The sequence below is a fragment of the Protopterus annectens genome, chromosome 4.part1, assembly GCF_019279795.1.
Source record: "Protopterus annectens isolate FY-2018-M chromosome 4.part1, PAN1.0, whole genome shotgun sequence".
NCBI classification, from domain to species: Eukaryota; Metazoa; Chordata; order Ceratodontiformes; family Protopteridae; genus Protopterus; species Protopterus annectens.
The window spans coordinates 111,723,450-111,737,916 of record NC_056734.1 but is presented as its reverse complement, the minus strand read 5'-3'; the positions used below and the strand labels follow the sequence as shown (position 1 = coordinate 111,737,916).

Genomic DNA, 14,467 nt, shown 5'->3' with positions numbered 1-14,467 from the left:
TGCCAGGTGCATGTCTGCAGCTGTCCTTATACTAGATGGCTTCCTGGTCTCTCCAAACTAAACCCATGGAAGTAAAACAAGCTAATAACTAACCACTGTTCTCTTTCTGGATGGTTATTTAGATCCCTGGCTTGCAAACTGAACCTGGCTTACCTGCAGTATGTGCTGCACCCTGCCTCTAGAACCATGGTCAGACCATACCACAATAATTTCTAACACTCTTCTGCATGCTTCCACCCCATGAATATCATTGTTCCTTTTTTGGTGTGTTGTACGTCATTGGTCAGCTACTCTTTAAATGAGGGTAAGCTGCTTTTCCACTGGGAGACAGGTAGGTATCCCAGAGACTACCCCGTCTCTGGAACAGGCTCCCCATCCATGTGAAGCAGATTTCTTTTCTAACCCAGTTCAAGTGTAACTTGGACAAATGGATGGGGATCATGAAACTCATCCCTGGTTTGGCACCTATGTCTCTAATGAACACAAACAGTCTGTAAATGGGTCATCTCCAGGCCACTGCTTGTAAATGTTTCATCTTCCAAGTCCCTGCTTACACTTATTAGGGTACCAGTACTTGTAAGAGATTTGGGGTGCATGGCTAGGCTTAAAAAGGTCCTTGTGATCATTAGCCCAGTAAACACCTATGAACTGAACCATTTGGATTTATATTATAATTTGTCTTCTCACTTAAATGATGTGCCTAGCCCTGTCAGACAAGTATTAGTCTGACTGTTCTGTCTTTTGTTCATGTCATTGAACAAGAGCATGCAGTCTGCAGGTGATAAACATGTTTATTCTGTAGTTCTTATCACTTTGTGTGTGATAAAATATGCTGTATTTTTTTAAGCATGAGTTGAAGCAGAACTTTTTGTAAAAGAACATAATCGGTGCTCACAGATTATAATTCTAAATGGAGACACTGTTTGATTACACTGTGCTACTTAACAATATTTGATCACAGAATACAAAGTACTGTATGTAAAACAACATAAAACATCTGTTGTATTTCTTCCTTTTCACCATGAGGAGCTGCCTTGCATAATGTCAATATGAACAAAATGATTGCACACGGTTGCAAATGATTGTGTGTTCCTCACATGCAAAATGTCAGGAAGGAAGTACATTTCCTGTTCCTGCTAGTGTTGTGGAGGTGCCAAGGACTCGTATTGCGGAACTCTTCATTGACTGAAGGCCCCATTTGCTTTCCTTTTGTACACAGCACATTACAACTACCACACCAGAAAGACTCCAGGAAAAAAAGCTGTCAAAGTCATATTACTGAGGAACATGGAATATCTCAGCTGCTTTTACATAGTTTAAAATATAAGATCACAGCTTTTTTGAGCAAATGGCACATTTTCTAACCTGCACACATTTAATTGTGGAACTATTCATTACTTTAAGCAGTCAGACTGCTTTGTGAACTGCTGTAATTATCAGTTTGCAGCAAAATAAACACCGCAGATTCAAGTTTCAGTGAAATACATGAGAACATTGTCAGTTTGTAGACTTTGGAAGCTGGGTCAGCAAAGTACATACATACAGGATATATGCATCCGTAGCCTTTGCTTACCTTTGGAGTTGGATATAAACCAAAGAAGGCACTCCTTGAGTAAAAAAGGTGAAGCTGGAGTGGCAAAACATCTGTCACTACTGACTTCTCTTGTGTTTGCTGATTAGAGTCAAATAGTATCACAGTGTATCAGGTACCATCCAGTACACGAAGCAAGTTAAAAGAAACTTATGTGATTGAGAGCACCCATAAAGCATTGTAGATTTGTCAATATCTAGTCACTATGTATGTTTGATATTTTGCCATCTAATGACCCAAGAATTCATTGTGGTCTGTTTCCTGTGTCATGACTAAAAAGAAAACTTTTAACCCTAATAAAACTACCAGAAAAACAGTGGGGTCGGCACTTTTCCAGATGTCCAAAGTGAGAACTTTTTGCTGAAATGTGATTCTGAAACACAAATCAAACCCATACTTAATTTTTAATACATAGTTTCACTTTATCACTCCAGAGAAGAGTCTTTTATGTTATTATTCAGTTATTTGTATTTCAGAAGAATGTTTCCATGAAAAAGCAAAAAATGAAATACAAAACATACAGCATTGGATGAAGTAGGGGGCCAAGTTTCCTATACCCCCTCCCATGCAAATTGACTTCACCCACTGCATCCTTTATTTAATATAATCTATTCTGTGGTTGCACAGCCTCCAGTTTTCATAAGAACTGACTTTTGCTGAAGCACAACTTGCTGAAAAAATAGTGAACAAGAGTCTGTCTTGTAGATGTTTAGTTATTTCTGTTTGAGATAATTTTAAGATGCATTTGATATAGTATCTTAATTTTTTACGTAATTTAAAAGAAAGTTAGTAAATGTTTTCTCTTAAAATGTGAAAACATTTGCCATTTTTTCCATATTTCTTACAAAACACAATTACTTGAATCAAGACTGTCTTACAAAAAGAGCAGGTGGTAACCCAGAGCAGTAAAATCTAAATAAAATGAACAGATGAATTAAATAAAGAGCTTAGCAGGACTAATGACACATGAAGTAGCATGTCTTTTATAGTTAGTGAGCTGGTTAATTAATGGTGTTGGAATAAAGCAAGGTTTTTATCTGTACCCAAGCCTTCAATCGTACCTCAATAGTCCACGGATTAAAATAGTAGTTGTGTGTGGTGACCTTGTAAGAGAATATCTACTCAGAAAAAAAATGGTACTTGCATATTATCACAACCAGATTTTGAACTGTATGAAATGGTAATGTGTGGCATTGATAACTGACTGCAATGGTTGGTGATTTAAATGACTGCCTAAAATGGTTGGGGATTTAGGAAAAAACATTTTATGAGGGACAGGACAGCTAAAAACCGGGGAGCGTGGGGAACTTCCCTTTTCACAACCAGTTTTCCAATGACATGAAAAAGTGGACACATGGTGTTGCTGACTAACTGCAATGCTCATTGATTTCAGTTAGTGACTGCAATGCTTAGTGAATTAAATGAGTGACTGCAGTGCTTTACGGTTCAGCTTTTTTTGAGAGACAGGTGAGTTAAAAAATGGGGAGCATCGGGAACTCACCTTTTCAGTGATAGAATCAAGCCACGGCAGAAGAATAAGTGCCTAAATGCAACATCACCACTCAAAGTTATGCTGAGCTGTGCAAACTATCAAGGCAAAAGTAACGTAACTGACTACTGCCGTCTGGAACAGACCCGAAAGTCACAGTCCAACAACCAGGAGTACTGCTGTCTTGCTATGCGTCATTTTGATGAATGAGGCCTTGTTTTATGTTCTAGCAGTAAGGATGCTGCCGTACTAGCAGGTGTCTTCATTTTATTTCACATTAGCTCACATCAGTAATGCGCACTAAACAGGAAGAGGAATTTTTCCATTATTCTTGTTCCTGTTGCCTGCCCAGTGTGATACAAAAGTACTTAGTACTTAGCACTTTGAAGACAGCTTTTCAGGATCACTTACATTCCTTTCCCAACACCACTGACAATTATGCCTCATTCAAAATCTGATTGCGATAATGCATAAGTACCGAAAAACCTACTCATTGTATTTTGTTTTTTTTTAAAATTTTCTTCAGTGATATTTCTTTTAAGGACTCGTGTTTCTGCACTGAGTCCATATAAGTAGCTACATATGGATGGAGAAAAAGTACGTTTTTATGGGACCTTTTTTTTTTGATAGATTTTTTTCTTGATGGAGATATATGTCCCCCATTTTTTTGGACTTGTATCACTGAGTCTTGTTTCTTTGCATGTAAATTTTCCTACTACCTTCCTCCCTACTATACTACTGATCTAATCAGCTTTATCCTATAACTAAAAAGATCATCTCCACTGACTCCAGTAGACTATTCTCTATCTGTGTTAAACCTAGCACTTGCTCCTACAGTACTTATTACCTTGATACACCACCTTGAGCTACTGACTACCTTCACCAATACCTTGACCACAATACATTGAGATAATCAGATCCTTGAACAAACACTTTAAACACTGGTGCTAATCGATGAGCGGCTTTCCAGTAACCATTCGCCTGCTGTGAAGGATGACATGCCAGTCTCTGTGACCGCTTGATGACATGACGCTGGCTTCACGCTGCCACCCTGGATATCCGGATCCTGGTGCAAAGGTGCCATAGATCTCCTGCCTTGCCTTTCAAATTCTTAAACTTTTAACCCTCCTACCCAAACACAAAACCAAAAAAAACAAAAAAAAAAACTAAGGGTAATGCTGCCCAATGCCAGTAGTCTCACTCCCAAATGCAATACCTTTTTTCTTTCCTCAGTATGGAGAACATCGATGTCTGTGCTGTGACAGAAACCTGGTTCAAGGCTCCTGAGAGCACCCCATTTTTTATTTACCTCATACTCCTCAATCCGCCCCCCCCCACAAAAAGAGAAGTGAGGGGGGGGGGTATCCATATCATTAAGGACACCCTACACCAAGACTGGTGGCAACGCATCATGCATCGGAGGAGACCATCCAGGTGCAATTAACCATAGGCAAGACTGCTCTTGTAGCATGTTACAGTTACAGGCCACACAAACTCAGGAACACCTCATGGCCTTCCTGAAACACTAGAGAGGATAAATGTATCACCAAACACCATCATACTAGGAGATCATCAGAAACTTCCTAATCTACCCCCAGGTCCTCCCCACCCCCACCTGAAATAAAAAGTAAACAACTTCTCAAAAAAACCGACTTCCTCAGTGTCTAAAGACTAGTGTGGTTCCTTAAGGCCCCTGGCTGGTGGAAAGGAAGGTGCACTCCGCTGGGCTGAATTACGCCTTCTACACCAGCCAGCACAGGACTGCAAGGCAATCCCAATCAAAACAAAAACAAAGACTCTTAGTACCAGGTAAGCGCCCAGTCTGGTGTGACCCCCAGCCATAAACAAACTCTTGATGTGAACTGATCCTACAATACAGGCTGGACTGGCTCACAGTCAACTTCTCCCCTTCCCTCCTCCCCAAAGATATCTATATCTATACCATGATTGCCCCCAAACATCTCCATCTCCACCAAGTGAGAACTGCTCTCAAAGCAAAAACACAGCATCCATGGGACCTGATGGTGTCCCCATCAGAATGATTGAGTACCCCATTTGGGATGTATCTGACCTCACTGACCCGATCTGCAGAGCAGGAGAGGCTACAAAAAGTTCTCACAAAGGATAAAGGTCTCAAAAATCTGTCCTATGCCGTCCCACTGAAAGAACTCCAGCTCTATTCAAGGATGTGTATATGCTGTGGGTTCACTATACTTAGAGCCCGTATTCCCTTAATTCTGAGAATGCATGATTGTAAATTTAACCTATAAAAAATCATGGGGGTATGAGGATGCAGGGGGGATTGGAGGCAATCTCCCCTGCAGAGACACTGATTTTTGTGATTTTGTTTGAAGTCAGTGATTGGCATAATTGACAGTTTTGTCAGGTGGTGAGCATGATTAAGCAGCATTTGATGAATTGTCAAACATCCACTTTTTGCAGTGATAAGTTCTTGAAAACAATGTATGTGCACAATGTCATATTAACACGCAGTATTTCTCCAAGCACTTCCATTGGTGTCAGCTTTTGTACTTCATTTAATTTATTCAGACAAGTTACATGTTTCTTCTTTTGCAATCCCTTGTTCTTCTTTCTTCTTCTGGTCCATGTCTAGCATGGTATCATATTCTTTTTTTCTATTTGTATTAATTGAAGGAGGCTGCCAAATTTGTAAATTGTTTATGTATTCTATTTTTTTTTTTACTGTGATCTTTCTTCCTTTTTGAGATGTCCATGTTCTGATCCATCAGGTTTATTTCCACTCTGTCTGTCGGGGGGAGAGTGAGTATATAAATTACATCTACTCCATTCTGTTTCAGTGCTTGTACTAAATGTCTGTCCTTCCTCCACAAAATGAAGTTCCTTTAACTGGTCACAGCGCACTGGGTGAGACCTCTGCAATAAACAGAATCAGGACACAGCAGCCTTTCTCATCATGTTGAGCATGGCTGTTCAGTTCAAGTTCTTGAAATTGTGTCACCACCTTGCTACTATGAGATCATCAGATATCGCTGCTGGATTTCCTTTTCTGTTTGACAACATATGGGATTCTTACCTGATGCATAGTGGGTTTTTTCCACTTCGTTGTTTTTATGGTTTAAGTTTTTGGCTTGAAAGCTCAACTGTCAGTGTAACTGGACCTTGGATATTCAGGTATACCTAAATAGTTTTTATTGTCCATTTGACCTCTTCTTTTCATTTTTGCCACTTGCAAGGACTTTAAGATCCTTTCAGGGTGATTTTCGGTGTCCATTACAAGCACTGTTGTCAGTTCAGGTCTCAGCATAAAGCCTCAAATTCTGAGCCATTTTTTCTTTTATTTAACTTTGTAATAATTGTGCCACTAAGGTGAGGATGTCCCATCAGCTTCCCCTCTGTTGCCATTTTGCAGACAGGTAACATCTGCTGTTTTTCAATATTCAATAACCAAACATAATTTTAGAACATGGATAAATAGTGATTTCAGAGTCTAGAGAGTACCCATATTTTGCAATTGTTGCCAGATTTTCATGTCACTTGAAAAGTCTTTATTTTGCTGATAGAGTTAAGCCCATTCCTTTTGTTTCTTGCGAGCTTTAATTAGGTCTTTCCCACGAACTTTTTTTTTCCCTGAACTCTCTTTTATTGTTAACTTTGACGTCCCTGTTCGGCTGGATGAGCAATGTGTACCTTTTTGCTTACCATTTGGTCATCAACTTCTCTGTGTGTTTTGTTCACTGTTACTTTCTTGTACTTTCATTTGTCAGTTCTTTGTGGTGTAACCACCTGTCTTCTCCTTTTGCTTTTTGTAAGTCATACTTATCCCTTTTGCCATCTTGACAAAGACCTTGCATATTGAAACTGGCTGCCTTTCTTTTGCTTTTCTATTCCCTTCCTTTATTTTGTTTCAGCATGACATTTCTAATTATATCGTTCCTTATTTGCCTTCTTCTCCATTTAATTTATTCATGTATACATTTGCAATGAGACTGCCTTTTTTCATTGAAATATATCCCTTTGAAGTTTAAGGCTGTACTGTATTGATGGTCTCTTCTGTCTTACTATCAGGTCAAACTTTCAAGATAGTGGCCGTTCATAACTTTGCAGAGTCCTCCCTTCACTTAAGCTTCTGATATGGAATTGATCAATGAGTATAATCTCCCTTTCATTTACCTGCTTAACAGTGCCCTTACTAGATGTTGTTCAGTGTTTGGTTCTCTGATTATACACACTCCAAAATGTTCCCCTTAATGACTTTCCTGAATTTGCACTTGTAAGTGCACGTGTCAGTGCACTTGTCTGATTTAATAAGTTGTTTACTTCCCATGTGATCTGATGTTGTTATTTTCATTTGTTCCTCAACCTGTGGGTTCAAATCCAAACTTCGTATCTGACTCAGACACTTTTTTATAGCTAAGGATCTGACTCTTGAGCTCCTCCCTTACCCATAATGCCCCTGTCCTCCAAATTAACTCAGAACTTGTTTGCTGCACTTCTAGCAAGTTGGGATTTCTTCTCTTGTGGCTCCTTGTTGGTCCTGTGTGATACCTTTTTCTGGCACTTATTTGTAGTCTTACCCTACCTTACCCATGTACAAACTTTTTTATTATTTTTGTTTATTCATTTAGGTAGTTAGCTCCTGTTATACCTTTAGCTGTACCTCTCCCTACCATTGCTGGTAGTTTTCCTTCCTTCTTTCCTGTATTCCTTTTCTACTAAATACAAAGAGACTGTGTCTCTCTTTGAAAATTGTTTTTATTGCTAGACATGGCTGATAAACTAGACAAGCCTGTTGGGTTAAAAAAATGCACTTCCTGTGGGCACAAGATCCTCACTCAGTCTGATGCCCACAGTGGGTGCGTTTACTACCTAGGGCCTATTCATTTGGATGTGACTTGCGATATTTGTGTGGGTTTCAGTACCTGAGCTCTTGTGGAACACTGCAACAAGTTAATTCTAAAGGGTCTTCTTCCTCAACATGCTTCTGTTGCTGGTCCATCTAAACCTTAACTCAGGCTCAAAACCGTACAAGAAAGCATAAGGAACCCAGGGAGCACAGATAATGCTCTCCTGTCCTGTCTTTGCAAAAAAGAACTACTTCTGAGCCATGGGCCAAAATTCTGACATTGTCAGATCCTAGGCCTTTGGATCTGACACAAACATTATTACCATCTCCTCAATGCCGAACTCCTAGTCCCTCCCTGCAGGTCATATCTCCAACCATGAGGTCTCAAGTTCTTCAAGGGAATCCAAAGAAGTCTTTCAGACCTACCTCCATGTCATCCTCTGTCAAATCTTCCTGAAGACTTTCTGAAGCGGAGGTGGATAGGTTGATGAGATTCCTCAGGATGCAGATACAGATGAGGGTTTTGCCTGTTGCATCCCCCACCGGATCCATGAGCCCCCATCCTGTCTTTATGCCTTTGAGTACTACTTCTGTCATCCAACCTGCCATTTCAGAGACCTCAGATCTGGAGGTAACCAGAGTCAATACAGCAGACCTGATGGCCCTTCCTTCTTCGGCTCTGACAACGCCTCTGATCCGATCGGCTCCAGTTTTATTGGAGCACGATGGATCTTGGAACCAAAGTGTTGGTGTCAGTTCCAAGAGAATGTCCCTGACTCTGAAGTGGTCAGAGCTGTCACTTTCCCTTGGAGCCACTGCGCTTGACAGCTGGCTCTGACTCTCCCTTGGGGCAGGGAATCCTTGAGGGTTTGGAGTTGTCTGCTCCTAGAGCCACGGTTCAGGAGAGATTGCTTTTGGTCTCTCCAGGTCCTTCTGCATTCGAAGTGGTGGAGAGGGTATTCTTCCAGCTGAGAGAATTACATTGACTCTACCTCCTTCAGAGCCTACTCCTGTTTTGACTTCTGCCCCTGAGCCTGCTCATCCTCCACCTCAGGGACAGCCAAACCCTAGGAGCTTCCAAACAGCTCCTCATGTGGAGCTCCCCATCTCTTACAACACCTCCCTGGAACATCCCACAGAGGAGGTCCCTCAAAAGAGACTGTGCAAGAGGAGGTACTTGGATTCCCATCAGGAATAACTGACAGAAGACATGAACTTTGATGAAGGGGAAGGGTCCCCAAGATCTCCTACAGATGATGTCTCCTTTGGAGATATCCTTGAAATACTACATCAAAGAGGTGGTTGGTCTACCCCAAGTCATTCCTTAGAGGAGTCAGTGTTGCTGAAGGAATTTGGGTCTGGCCTATCTACATCTTGGGTGACCCCCACCCCCCACGGATAACCTTATCGGCCTTGTGTTCTGCAGGTCATGAAAGGAACCAGACACTGTGGAACCCATTCCAAAGAGAGATGACAAGATCTTTAGTTAGATCCGTTAGGTACAGTAGATGCTGTGGTTGTTGCAGCAGCCATCCCCCCTAACAGGGAGGCTAGAGTTTTGGACAGATTTGGGAAGTGGGTGTACATATCAGCATGTACATATCAGCAACTTTTGCATTGCAATCGCTGATCTACCTGGCACACTTTACCAGACTGCAGAGGGACTTAATTAAGGATCTGTCTAGCTCTGCCTCAGGATCCATGTCGGCAGAGGAACAGAAAACCTTATTTTCCAGATTGACCACTCTACAAGTCCATCTCTAGCACATCCATTAGGCTAATCTTGAATGCTGCAAAGGGTACCTTATGGGTTGCCAGTTCAGACATTGCTACAAGACGTCATGCCTGGATGCGGCTCTGTGACATTGTGGAACCTTTCAAGGCATCCTTCATCAATACTCATTTTAATGGATCATCATCGTTTGGCCCACAGTTAAAGAGGCAATCTCCTGTAGTGAGAAGGATGGAAAGACCTTGTCTGCCATTGGAATCTGTTTTTCTGCCTCACAAAGACCTTTCTCCAGGAACCAGTGTGGTGCTAAAAAATTGTGGTTCAAAAAGTCTCAAAGTCCTTTTCAGGAGTCACAGGGAGGTTTTCCCCCAGAGGCACAGGGGAAAATAACTATAATGGTAAATATCACCCTCACAGCATAGGGTGTCCACAAAATCCAAAGATCATGAGATTCCTTCTCAGATAGGTCCTTTCAGTACTCCTGAGAGGTTGCCCGACTGTCCCTCTCTGGAGGCAGTCAGGGATGCTTATCTTTACACCCAGATGCCTGGTTAGCCATCACAAACAATTGTTGGCTGCAAAGGATCATATCCAGAGGATATTCCATTCCAAGTCTGTCCGATGTTCCACCCAGAGGTGAAGCAGTGTTACAAATTGCAAAGCTGATAGGAAAAAAAAGAGTCATTCAAAAGGTCCCACCAGACCAAGTCGGATCTAGAATTTACTCAAGGTTCCTTCTAGTGCCAAAGAAGACAGGGGGACTAAGACCAATCTTGAACCTAACTTTACTAAACAAATCAGTAGACAATGTGAAGTTTCAGATGGTCATGATGTCCATTCTACCACTGTTATGAAAGCATGATTGAATGTGCAATATCGACCTTCAGGACATGTACTATCTGAAGTGTCTGATCATTTTGATGTGAAAGTTTCTCCACTTCCAGCTGGGAGCCATTCATTATCAGTTCAGAGTATGTCCCTTTGGAGTCGCCACAGCCCCCAGAGTGCTCACCAAATGCATAATGGCAGTAGCAGCTCACTTGAGACTGCATGGATTCAACATGTTTTCTTATCTAGACAACTGGCTCCTGACTGCATCAACCAGGCATATACTACTACAAGTCAGGGACTATTTACTTTACCCCTACCCTGGGCATCTGAATTAACATGCAAAAATAGCAGCTTCATCCAGTATAGCTGATAGACTTTATAGGAGCACGTCTAGACACAGCTAATTGCCTAGCCTATCCGCCCCCAGACAGGATATGCACCTTAAAATCGCATATCAAACAATTCTGGCCATTCCCAAACCACAAGCAGGTCTAATCCTCAGAGCATTAGGTTTGATGGCTGCCATGATAACCTTGATTCCAACAGCATACTTACATATGAGAATCCTTCAGTGGATGCCGAATCCGCTAAATCAACCAGTCAAATTGTCCCGAGTGTGCAAGGACTCGTTTCTATGATGGCTGCACTCGGAAGATGCCATTCTATGGTGACTCCACTTGAAAGAAGTCGAACAGGGATGTCCTTTTCTTGTTCCTCTCCCCAATGCCACATTGACCATGGATGCTTCCCAGCTGGGGTGGGGGTGGGCATTTCCTGGGTCGGATGGTCCAAGGCACGTGGTGACACAGGAGATTAATTTGCATATCAGTGTCCTAGAGATGACAGCAGTGCTTCTAGCACTGGAAGCATTACAGAGCTTTCTTCCTCAAGGAACTATTGTGATACAAACTGACAATATGTCTGTGGTATGGTACCTCAACAAGCAGGGAGAAACCAGATCTTACCCCGTATGTCAAGAAGCAATGAGGGTTTGGCAATGGGCGACCTCTTCCAACTGCTTCCTAGTTGCAACACACATTCTGGGGGAAATCCAGCATTCTGGAGGACAGACTCTGATGCCTTATGAGTGGTCTCTAAATCAATTAGTGGTAAACATGATTTTCCACAAGTGGGGTCAACCTTATTGCAACTTGTTTGCTTTGTGACCTCTTTGCTTCGCCCCTCAACAGCAAATGCAGTAGGTACTTTGCACTGATCCCTCCTCAGGAACAGTCACTGAGAGATGGTGTAATCCATGTTCCTTCCTTCGGATTTCTTTAAGTTTACCCTTCCCTACCCCTCTTACACAAGTTTCTTTAGAAAGCACAGAAGTTGAAGAACAAGGTGATCCTCATTGCTGCCTTCTAGACTCGGCAGATTTGGTTCCCTTGTACTTTGTTCTGACTTAGTATGTCCTCCATGGATGCTGGAACCACATCCAGATCTTTTGTCCCACCCATCAGGGCAGATTCATCACCCATATCTTCCAGGATTAAAACTGACGGCATGGTTTCTCCAATTCCAATGAAGGCTCAAAACACCAGGCTTTCTTCACCGGTTCAAAGGATTTTAATACCCTCATATAAAGCCTCTACTAGAAAGATTTATAAAAGTAAATGGAAGAGATTTTCAATATGGGCTCACCAAAAACATTTGGATCCTTTTACAGCCCCTCTTCCTGTAGTTTTAGACTTTCTTGTTTCAATTTTCCAAAGCGGGGCAAGTTTTGCTACTATTAAAGTGCAACTGGCAGCTATCGCAATATTATCATACTGGGGACAATTCATCTTCTCTCGCTTCATCTAAACTGTGTAAGAACTTCCTCAGGGGTACCTTTTTCCTTAGACCTCCTATAAAGTACCCCACCTCTGTGGGACTTAACCATGATGCTACAAGATCTTGTCCTACCTCCTTTTGAACCTTCAGCCAAGGTAGACTTGAAATATCTTTCCTGGAAAACTGCCTTTTTGGTGGCCATCACTTTGGCTAAAAGGGTATCTGAATTACAAGCATTGTCAGCCAACCCCCCCCCATTTGATTTTTCATAAAAATAGAGTCACCTTGCATACTAATCCTTCCTTTTTGCCCATAGTTGCATCCGAAAACAGTGTCAGTCTGGCCATTAACCTACCAGTTTTCTTCCCCAAATTCCAGAACAAGGGTGAATACACTCTTTACCTGCTAAATGTCCATAGACAACTGTGTTTCTGTTTGGACAGAACAAAATCTTTCGAAAAACTGACCAGCTCTTTGTCTTCTTCTCCAGTGTTAGAAAGGGAAGGCCAGTGTCTAAATTCACTTTGTCTAAATGGATCATAGATTGCATCTCTCGTGTATATTCATCTAAAGGTATCCCTCTACATGGGTATGTTAAAGCTCATTCTACTAGGTTCAAGTCTACATCTCAAGCCTTCTTGTCCAAAGTTTCGATAGAGGACATTTGTGTGGCTGCTACTTGGTCAAATACCTTTGTCACACATTACAAATTGGATATTATTTCTAGAAGTAGGGCTGCTTTCATAGCAATTCAAGGTAATTCCTTTCCTGCCTGGTCATCTGTACCTCCATAGCCTTGAATCTGTCCTTCACATCTTGTGCAGTCCACACTTCTTTAATCCACATCCTTCTTGAACATTGTATAGCACACTGAATGTCCAGTTCCTGGTCATCGCTCTCTATATTTAAAGCCACTACCAACGTCACTAAATTTATGATAGCCCTTCATCTGGGATGCTGTTTGAATCTGCAGTGCTCTTCCTCTGGCTTCCTGATTCCATTATATTGTCTCATATCACCCGTCTCCTACTTCATACTTCTTAATTTTCCATAATTTTGCAGAATGTCTAAATTTTTGCCAAATGTTTTTGGTTTGTTCCCCATAAAATATGTGGTTTTCTGGCAAATCGTTGAGGATTAAAGTCGATAAATAATGACAGACGTTTGAGTTTCAGACTTAACATGCTTAAGAAAATGCATGCTAATGCAAAACTTGTCCTTGTAAGTTTATAATGGCGTTATTTAAAATCCGTCCCTGATTATGGGTCTTTCTTCTGCCATTATTTTTGGCTTTGGTGAGAATTATTGTGCCAGGAGGTTAAGAGGTATGCCGTGGCTGACAAGTGCCCTAAAGTTCCCCAGATGTCATGCTTTTTCTGTTTTAATTACACCATAATTCATGAACAAGAATTGTTTACATACAAATGTTTAGTGAAACTGATTCCAGTGTAGCAGAATATATTTGTTGTATTTATAACTATGAAGTTCAAGGAGGTAGAGAGGTTTCAATTTGGCTTAAAAAAAAAAGAAATCTGAAGTATATTAAGTGGACAACCTTGGATTCCTGATGTTTCTCCTAAAGAATATTATGGCTATACAAATAAGTTACTCACAGTTTTATGTATTGCAGGAATATCACATGTGGAGAATAAATCTGATACGCGTTTTCGGTGGGACCAAGATGTATTGCTTCAGTTATGGCCAAGTGTAGACCCAGAGTATCTGCAGCAGCCTGATACAGTGGAAATGGTGGTCCAGGTAAGGGTTAGTTTATTTATTTATTTATTTTTGCAGTGCTGTTTACAGGTTAAATCATTTAAAGTATTTGAAATTAGGAAATTCTGGCAGAAGCTGGACTTTATAAGTTTACATTGTGCATTTTATACTGAACATTTTATTTTGCTTTTTTTTTTCTTCATATGTCTCCATCCTGCACAAATACTTCCCTAAAGTGTGGAAAGTGTTCTTTGGCTGTGCTGTTCATAGTGTCATTGAGAACCTCAAACAGAATGGTTCTGCTACTGAGGAATTGTATATTTCTGCCTGGGCTACTGATCCGAAACTGTTCTGGATCTGTTCTTCTCAGCAGAGCAGAGATACAAATAGTTGCATAAATATGAAATGTCACAGTTTATATTTGACTTCCATTTCTGTAGAAAAAGTATTCAAAATGTTGATACTTTGGGAAGAATCGGTTCCACTACCTCATTTCTTATAATCTTA

The 14,467-nt window shown here is 41.1% G+C and overlaps 1 protein-coding gene across 1 annotated transcript in view; it reads left to right on the top strand.

Annotated features, from left to right (window-relative positions):
- LARS2 (leucyl-tRNA synthetase 2, mitochondrial) overlaps nucleotides 1-14,467 on the top strand; it is a 1,850,943-nt gene that overhangs the window by 1,757,287 nt on the left and 79,189 nt on the right. The window contains exon 19 of the mRNA XM_044070015.1: nucleotides 13,875-14,002. Within this exon, the coding sequence (XP_043925950.1) occupies nucleotides 13,875-14,002 (128 nt within the window). The remainder of the gene's footprint in view (nucleotides 1-13,874; nucleotides 14,003-14,467) is intronic.